Source organism: Sardina pilchardus, chromosome 8, assembly GCF_963854185.1.
Source record: "Sardina pilchardus chromosome 8, fSarPil1.1, whole genome shotgun sequence".
NCBI lineage: Eukaryota > Metazoa > Chordata > Actinopteri > Clupeiformes > Clupeidae > Sardina > Sardina pilchardus.
This window is the reverse complement of record NC_085001.1, coordinates 4,281,544-4,290,931: the sequence shown is the minus strand read 5'-3', so window position 1 is coordinate 4,290,931 and position 9,388 is coordinate 4,281,544. Positions and strand designations below refer to the sequence as shown.

The 9,388-nt window shown below is 47.8% G+C and overlaps 1 protein-coding gene across 1 annotated transcript in view; it reads left to right on the top strand.

Moving 5' to 3' along the window:
- Positions 1-2,014: 2,014 nt before the first annotated feature.
- dpysl2a (dihydropyrimidinase like 2a) overlaps positions 2,015-9,388 on the top strand; it is a 34,655-nt gene continuing 27,281 nt past the window's right edge. Inside the window, exon 1 of the mRNA XM_062542407.1 lies at positions 2,015-2,382. Coding sequence (XP_062398391.1) covers positions 2,341-2,382 — 42 coding nt within the window. The 5' untranslated portion in view covers positions 2,015-2,340. The remainder of the gene's footprint in view (positions 2,383-9,388) is intronic.

Below are 9,388 nucleotides of genomic sequence, written 5' to 3'. Positions count from 1 at the left end.
CTCTCTCTCTCTCTCTCTCTCTTCTCTCTCTCTGACTCTCAGTATATATGTGTGTGTGTGTGTGTGTGTGTGTATAGACATCTGCCCTAGTGAATGTTTGTCTGCCGTGATATGAGTCGACAGAGGGCTCAGCTGCCCTCTGTGACTATTCAATTCAGTTCAAGTCAATTCAATTCAACAAGCTATATTGACATGAATGTAAAATTGTACATATTGCCAAACATTCGATACAATAATGATACTACAGATAATAATGATTGTAATACAAATAATAATAATAATACAGATAAGTATGATAATAATAATGCAAATAATAATAATATTAATAGTAATGATGATAATAATAATTAAATACCTGGCTGAATAAAACCCTGATGAATTATGTTATTGATCATGGATCATGGGCTATTATTGAGGACTATTAGACTTAAACACCTGCTGAAAAGGAGGACTATTAGGCCCACTTAAACAGCTGCTGAAAAGGAGGACTATTAGGCCCACTTAAGCAGCTTCTGACTTCTGGGCCGGATCAGTACATATGAACAGCTCACACCTCTCCCACCCAGAGAACCTACTCACCACTGCCTCCCGATGGCTATACCGGGTACTGTTCACTTTCACCACAACATGTCAGGGTGCAGGGTTATCTGTGTTGGAGCCAAAGGGTAAAACATCCACTGGAAGAGCTCCTAGAGGCTGGGCATACACAATCCAGTATTTATAGCATCAAGCATTTGTATTAATATTTTCTGTTCTTTGTTTCAGTTGGTCTTTCTTTAACACGGTGTCACATTACATTAGATTGGATGCGTTCAGTGTGTGTGTGTGTGTGTCTGTGTGTGTGTTGTCAGCGGTCACACTGTGTCTCTGGCTTACAGTGATGCACACACTCATGTGACAGGTGTCTAGACTCAACCCTGGTCCAGATTCCCGTCCCGATGCGATGCTGCAGACTGTAGAGCTCTCAACCGACGTGCTGAAGCCCATCAGCGCCATGTCAGCCAGAGAGAGAGAGAGAGCCAGAGAGAGAGAGAGAGAGCCAGAGAGAGAGAGCCAGAGAGAGAGAGAGCCAGAGAGAGAGAGAGAGAGCCAGAGCGCGCACTGTCCTCACAGAGCCAGCCTCTGCAGTCTGGTCACAGCGCTCGGAGGGAGCCACACAAAGCACAGCCACCTCTCTCCCACAGCCTGGCAGCCCAGCCGGTCTCCCATGGCAACATCAGATGCTGAGGGGGAGGGGCCTTGAGTGTTCCATGGATGTGATTGGCTGCAGGCAGGTGTTCTGAGATTGCATGCAGTGGGGGTCGGAGCTAGGAGAAGAGGGGAGGAGAGAGGAGAGGAGAAGAGGAGAGGAGAGGAGAAGAGGGGAAGAGAGGCTGACTGACATGTGGACCATGCCTGGCTAGAGTGAGGGGGAGGTGGAGACCTCTCCAGTTCAGTCCGACCACAACAACTCTGAGTAGCAGTAGCAGTGCACGCTCATACCCACCCACCTCTTCTAGCTTTTTATGCAGACATGTCTGAGAAACAGAATACTCAGACATTGCTGCAACATAACGTAAGCAAATAAGCCTGTCAGTCTGTTGCCCCAAAAAATATAATCACATCAATGCGTGAAGCATATGTTGTACACACGAACCGCTCATGCAGTGGTGAATATTGCTACCCAAATGGACTGAGTATTCAGTGTCACCAAACCGTTCCAAACAAATTCCTATTTCCCATCGGCGGTGCATGGTCCCATATTAGTGCCATATTGCTCATAGTACGGCATGTTTAATGCATGCCTTTGTGATGTTAGGCTGCGCTCGCCTGCAGGCTATAGCAACCAGTAACCAGTCATTCAGCTGGTGGAATCATCATGTGCCCAAATAATCAGAACCGTTCTACAAACCACCGTAAAAATAACCAAAATGTTCAAGTGCAATAATTGTAGCGCATAAGAAATCCACCAGCTCGCTGTAGAATGAAATGAAATGAATATAGCCGGGTGGCCGTCTATTGAGCTGGGCGGGGCACTGCGCATGTACGGTGGCCCTGAAATCTTTCCCTATCGGCGACTGTCTAAATTGGCACGGCGCAGCGCTGAAACGTGAGGATAGACTGTCACTGAGACGAGCAGTTTATTTTTCTCCAAACCAGCCAGTTTAAACCTACTCGGTGGAAGCGAAGCGTTACTGCCTATCAGCCTGTCGCTGTTCTTTAGGGTTGAGAGACAACGGGTGTCACGTTCGCTGGGTGTCGTCTATTCTCTAGCAGCGGAGGCTCTCAGCATCAATTCTTCCCGTAGCTAGCGGTTTGTGGCTAACGCCTGAAAGGTGACGAACACTATCCACCGCCAAGATGTCCGGGTACCAGGGCAAGAAGAACATCCCCCGCATCACGGTAAGAGGACAGTTGTTCTCTTTTTTTCCTAGGGAGAAAAAAAAATGTATCGACTGTCAGTCCGACGCGCGCGGTGTAACGTCAACCTACAATCAGTGCTGCCGAATGCCAAACGAAAGGATTAACCTCGGAGAGCAGGGATAGTGCTACAATGTTGCAGCCTGCTTCTAATTCACTTCATGTTAACTGAACGTCTGATTTTGCACGATGTTGCGCCAGCTAACCGATGTCCACACAGGACACATATTTCAGCACTCATTCAATTCAAATGTGTAGCCTACAATGCGACGCCGAGACTAACCAACAAGCATTATACAGGCATCTAGAATGGTGTTGCAAGGTGCCGATTTTCCTTATTACAGTAGACAATTGCATTACCATAACCAGTCGAAACATCTGAGGTGTCCTATTTGTCAGCAGGGAACAATACTGAGTTACACAATCTCACACAAAGTCATTTGACATTGCACAGTGAGCGAATATGCCCGCTTGATTTGTTCATTAATGGGTCGATGTTGTGGTGACTGGTGTGCCGTTAAGAGGCAGTACAATTGATCCGCCCGTTTCACGTAGCCTACGACTGCTGGAACGATTCGCTTTGTGCCATTTCATGTAGGGCCGGTTTACCTCATCACTCCTCGCATCTTATTCAAAATCAACCACCGGACATTCCTGGAAATTATTCAATCTTATTTGTGCGCTGTTACAGCGACGTAATGCTGTTTTGTCCTTCAATATTTCCAAAAAGCCAGCGTTGCCCTTTCATACAATAGGCTGTATCTCCACCCCCACCGCCCGGCAGCCTACTGGTTTGATAACCATGTCAAATGAAGAGAACCGTCTCTGGAGGAGCAGGATGAAAATCCTCTTTTGAAAAGTAGGTCAATGGATGCATCCCACGTCCTTTGATGATAGCAGCGAGCGAGCGACGAGAGAGGTTTTGCCTCAGTGAGCTCAGAACGAATAGGAGCTGAAGATGAGCTCCACAAAATGGTTTGCAATCTTATTTCTCCACAGCGCTGTCCTCTCCAAAGAGGACTATTGAGCAGCGTGTCGCCCACACAGGGACACACACGGCACATCCAGGAGAGGAGGCTGCTCCCACCACAGCCTCTCTTCAGCAACTCAAGCGTGTGTGTGGCCAAGCGCTAAAGCGTGTCTGTCTGTGGCAAGCTAAGGGCTGAAGTGTGTCTGACTCTAAGCAGAGAGGTGTGTGTCTCTCTGCTTCAGCTGTCGGTGATGCTCAAACCCTCAGTGCCCATTCTGTGCCCGTGCAGTGCCCGTTCTAGTAAGCTCCGTAGTAACGCTGTGCCCGTTACAGTGCCCGTCCTAGTAACGCTGTGCCTGTATACAGTGCCCGTCCTAAGCTCCGTAGTAACGCTGTGCTCGTACTAGTAAGCTCTGTAACGCTTTGCCCGTTACAGTGCCCGTTCTAATAAGCTCTGTAATGCTGTGCCCGTTACAGTGCCCGTTCTAATAAGCTCTGTAATGCTGTGCCCGTTACAGTGCCCGTTCTAATAAGCTCTGTAATGCTGTGCCTGTTACAGTGCCCGTCCTAGTAAGCTCTGTAGTAACGCTGTGCCCGTCCTAGTAAGCGCTGTAGTAACGCTGTGCACGTCCTAGTAAGCTCTGTAGTACCGCTGTGCACGTCCTAGTAAGCTCCGTAGTACCGCTGTGCACGTCCTAGTAAGCTCCGTAGTACCGCTGTGCCTGTATACAGTGCCCGTAACTCTGTGCCCGCTTTCAGCTCTGTGCTCATTGGTGCCCTCTCTGTGCCATCTCTGTGCCCTCTCTGTGTAACCTGCGTTGTGTTGAACCCCCGCGGCCCAGCCCTGCACACTCCCGGACTCGAACCCGCGAAACAGCAGGATCGAGAGTCGAGCACGCTAACAATCCAGCTAAAAGCCCAGGCTACTAGCTTTCATGCCAGCAGCAGCACACACACACACACACACACTAAAATTAAAAGGCCAGGCTACTAGCTTTCATACCAGCAGCACACACACTCACACATGCACACACACACACACACACACTCCAGCTAAAAGCCCAGGCTACTAGCTTTCATGCCAGCAGCGCTCTTGAGGCGTGGGGGAGTGATGTTTACTAACGTTCTGCACGCACAGCTAAGTAGCTGGCATCCGTTACCCCTGCCCTGTGCCTGCTCTGTGCCACCTCTGCCCTGTGCCCGGCTCGGAAGGTGCGCTCTGTTATTCTTATAAAATTTCACAGGTGCCCTCAAATTCAACAGATTGCTCATTTGAAGAAGGATGGAAACCAAGGCACTCCTCTTTATCCAAAAAGTATAAAAAGCCTTCATTTTACATGGCTATTTCACATGGGAAAAGTTAACAAATTTCAACAAACATAAAGTTCAAGAAATTGCTCCTCAGGTTGCTTCTCAGTACAGCGTTCAGCAGTCCAACAATAAAAGCGTGTGTTTATCATCTGGCTGTGTAGACTCTGTTAGCGGGAGAGAAACACAGTGGCGCGGGCGCTGCATAAACTACTGTATCTCTGCCAATCCACATGCTACTGGAGCCTTCTGCACGAACCCAACGAGAACGTGAGTGTTGCGTGAGTGCTGCAGGATGAACGCGCGCTCAGCAGCTGGGTGGGCTGGACGGCAGAGCTCTCTCTGGATGCTCTAGAGCTGGGTGGACTGGACGGCAGAGCTCTCTCTGGATGCTCTAGAGCTGGGTGGGCTGGACGGCACAGCTCTCTGTGGATGCTCTAGAGCTTGGTGGGCTGGACGGCACAGCTCTCTGTGGATGCTCTAGAGCTGGGTGGGCTGGACGGCACAGCTCTCTGTGGATGCTCTAGAGCTGGGTGGGCTGGACGGCACAGCTCTCTGTGGATGCTCTAGAGCTGGGTGGGCTGGACAGCACAGCTCTCTGTGGATGCTCTAGAGCTGGGTGGGCTGGACGGCACAGCTCTCTGTGGATGCTCTAGAGCTGGGTGGGCTGGACGGCACAGCTCTCTGTGGATGCTCTAGAGCTGGGTGGGCTGGACGGCACAGCTCTCTCTGGATGCTCTAGAGCTGGGTGGACTGGACAGCTCTCTGTGGATGCTCTAGAGCTGGGTGGGCTGGACGGCACAGCTCTCTGTGGATGCTCTAGAGCTGGGTGGGCTGGACGGCACAGCTCTCTCTGGATGCTCTAGAGCTGGGTGGGCTGGACGGCACAGCTCTCTGTGGATGCTCTAGAGCTGGGTGGGCTGGACGGCACAGCTCTCTGTGGATGCTCTAGAGCTGGGTGGGCTGGACGGCACAGCTCTCTGTGGATGCTCTAGAGCAGCGGTGGCCAACCCGCGGCTCGCGAGCCACATGCGGCTCTTTGCCTCCTCGTGCGGCTCGCGGATGCTCAACTGATGTTCTCCCTTCTCCTCGGACTTAAACTTTTTCTTTTTGAAATAGCCTTTATTTCCGGTAAATAAAAATTAATTTCAGAATTTGATAGTAGCCTATTGCCAAAAGTAAGTATTAATAGTTAACAATAATTATTTTACCGTCATGATATGGATAGGAATTTGCCAAAAAGAAGCAGACGTGTTTATTCTCAGCCAGGTTTAATGCTATTGTTGCAATCATCAGGAATACCCTGAAGCTAGTCGTAAGTAGAAGGAACACGTGCCATTAAAAAGGAGGTTGATATCGTTTTGTAGCATAACCCTTCTGGTTAATATGTCAAAGTAATCAAAACAAAAGCACTCCAAGATCGCAAACCTCCGCCTCGCGCATCCTGCTTAACATCTCGCGCCTCCGCTTAACATCTTGCTTAACAGATAAACCCCGATGAAAACATAACCTCATTTGCGGAGGTGTTTCTAGCCTACACATTAGTTTGGTACTTGGTATGCCACTGATTCATAAAGCTTCAAACCTGAACATTTCCTACATACTTTTGCAAGTAGGCTACAAGGTAATGGCTATAGACGTCAGTCACTCGTTTTCTTTTTGTTTATTTGACGGTCACATTGCATTATTAGTTGTTGGAGCATTGCTCATGGTAATAAGTCATTCAGTGAGGGGGAATTTGTTGTGTGTCTGATCTTTGTTGCTTGCGACTGATCATTTTTCAATGATCATTGAGCATCTGCCAAGTGTCTTACTTTAAATGAAAAACAAAGGAGCTATAACTGTAGGCCTAATGTTGTGCTGTTGTAGTATGGACATCTTTTTTGTTGTGCGGCTCTTTTGAGTTTTGTGGATTTTTTTTTGGCTCTTCATGCTAGACTGGTTGGCCACCCCTGCTCTAGAGCTGGGTGGGCTGGACGGCACAGCTCTCTGTGGATGCTCTAGAGCTGGGTGGGCTGGACGGCACAGCTCTCTGTGGATGCTCTAGAGCTGAAGAGGGAGTGCTGCTGGAGCTGTGGCTGCTCTGCTCTGCCAAAGCACTAACAGTGATTAAAGGGCTCTCTGCAAGGTGCACTGCACGGCACGCGTAGAGTAGAGGCAATGGCAGCCATGTTGGAGGATCTGTGGGCTACAGACGCGTGGAAGAGTTAGAAGAACTGTGCTAGAAGAATGCACGCTAAATAAGAGATTGATGTTCTAGTTCTAGAACAGCATGGGCTGAATCACAAAAAGGATACAGAGTATAAAAGTGTTCCGCTCATAACAGAGAGGGATAGAAGTGCTCGAGTAGAATAGCAAAAAGACACAGGCAGGCAAACAGACAGACAGACAGACACAGGCAGGCAGACAGACAGACACAGGCAGGCAGGAAGACACACAGACAGACAGACAGACAGAGGGATATTGTGTAGCTAGACCAGCACATGTGAGCTCTCATCACTGCAGTCTCCTGGCCACAGCCTGGGGCTCCAGGGTCGTCATGGCACCCACTGGGACACATGCTGTGTGAAGGCTGACATTCATACATGCTTCAGAACCACTTAACCCCCAGATACACACACACACACACACACACACACAGAGACAACCCCCCCCACACACACACACACACACACATGTACGCACGCGCACACACACACACACACACACACATTCACACACACACTAATAATGGCCAGCATCATGTTGACTGGTTATGTTCGCATAGTGGTGTGAATTGAGTTAATGCTCGTGCAGTTTTTTTGTAGCGCTCAAATGCTCTGGGATTCTGGCATTCCTCTACTGCTCCTGGGTGGTGACTCCTGCTGCCTTATGACACACACACACACACACACACACACACACACACACACACACACACACATATATGTTGAGCATTAATGCTAGTGACTGCTGGCTCCTGCTGCTTGATAACACACACTCATATACACACACACACGTGCACACACACACACACACTCACACACACACACACACGCATACGTTGAGCTTTAATGCTAGTGACTGCTGGCTCCTGCTGCCTGATCAATGGCCATCAGTAATTGCCATTAATTACACCGTCACAGGTCAGCCTAATCGTTTCTCAACGTCCAAATAATTACATGGCATGAAGCACAGGGATGACGCCCTCTCTCTCTCTCTCTCTCTCTCTCTCTCTCTCTCTCTCTCTCTCTCTCTCTCTCTCTCTCTCTCTCTCTCTGTGTGTGTGAGCTAAGGTCTTTGTTCTAAACAGAGAGAGAGTAACTGAATCTGCTCTGCCCAGAGATAATTGCCATGCGTGTAACCTGGTTGAGTTCTGCTCCAGCGAGGGCTGCTGGGGGAGGGATGGTGCTGAAAGCTTGTTTATATGGTGTGGTGTGTACAGTAAATGTGTGTTATTGTGGTGCGTTATAGCTTGTTTATATGATGTGTGTGTGTGATTGTGGTGTGTTATAGCTTGTTTATATGATGTGTGTGTGTGATTGTAGTGTGTTATAGCCTGTTTATATGATGTGTGTGTGTGATTGTGGTGTGTTATAGCTTGTTTATATGATATGTGTGTGTGATTGTGGTGTGTTATAGCTTGTTTATATGATGTGTGTGTGTGATTGTGGTGTGTTATAGCTTGTTTATATGATGTGTGTGTGTGTGATTGTGGTGTGTTATAGCTTGTTTATGTGATGTGTAAGTGTGTGTTATTGTGGTGCGTTATAGCTTGTTTATACGATGTGTGTGTGTGATTGTGGTGCGTTATAGCTTGTTTATATGATGTGTGTGTGTGTGATTGTGGTGTGTTATAGCTTGTTTATATGATGTGTGTGTGTGTGTGTGTGTGTGTGTGTGTGTGTGTGTGATTGTGGTGTGTAGCTTGTTTATATGGTGTGTAAGTGTGTGTTATTGTGGTGTGTTATAGCTTGTTTATATGGTGTGGTGTGTACAGTAAGTGTGTGTGATTGTGGTGCGTTATAGCTTGTTTATATGGTGTGTAAGTGTGTGTGATTGTGGTGTGTTATAGCTTGTTTATGGGATGTGTAAGTGTGTGTTATTGTGCTGTGTTATAGCTTGTTTATATGGTGTGTAAGTGTGTGCTATTGTGGTGTGTTATAGCTTGTTTATATGATGCGTAAGTGTGTGTGATTGTGGTGTGTTATAGCTTGTTTATATCATGTGTAAGTGTGTGTGATTGTGGTGTGTTATAGCTTGTTTATATCATGTGTAAGTGTGTGTGATTGTGGTGTGTTATAGCTTGTTTATATGATGTGTAAGTGTGTGTGATTGTGGTGTGTTATAGCTTGTTTATATGATGTGTAAGTGTGTGTGATTGTGGTGTGTTATAGCTTGTTTATATGATGTGTAAGTGTGTGTTATTACACAGTGGAGAATGACTCAGCATGACTGCCCCAAGACACTGCCCCTCTGCAGACAGCTGACAGGCATTGACACACATGCTGCGTGTGTGTGAGTGTGAGTGTGACAGAGAAAGACATTCATGCTGTGTGTGTATGTGTGTGTATATATATGTGTGTGTGTGTGTGTGTGTGTGTGTGTGTGTGTGTGTGTGTGTGTGTGTGTGTGTGTGTGTGTGTGTGTGTGTGTGTGTGTGTGTGTGTGTGTGTTTAGTTTGGCTGCCGTGGTGGGTGTCAGTGGCTTTGAAGTCTTGGCTTGGTGGAA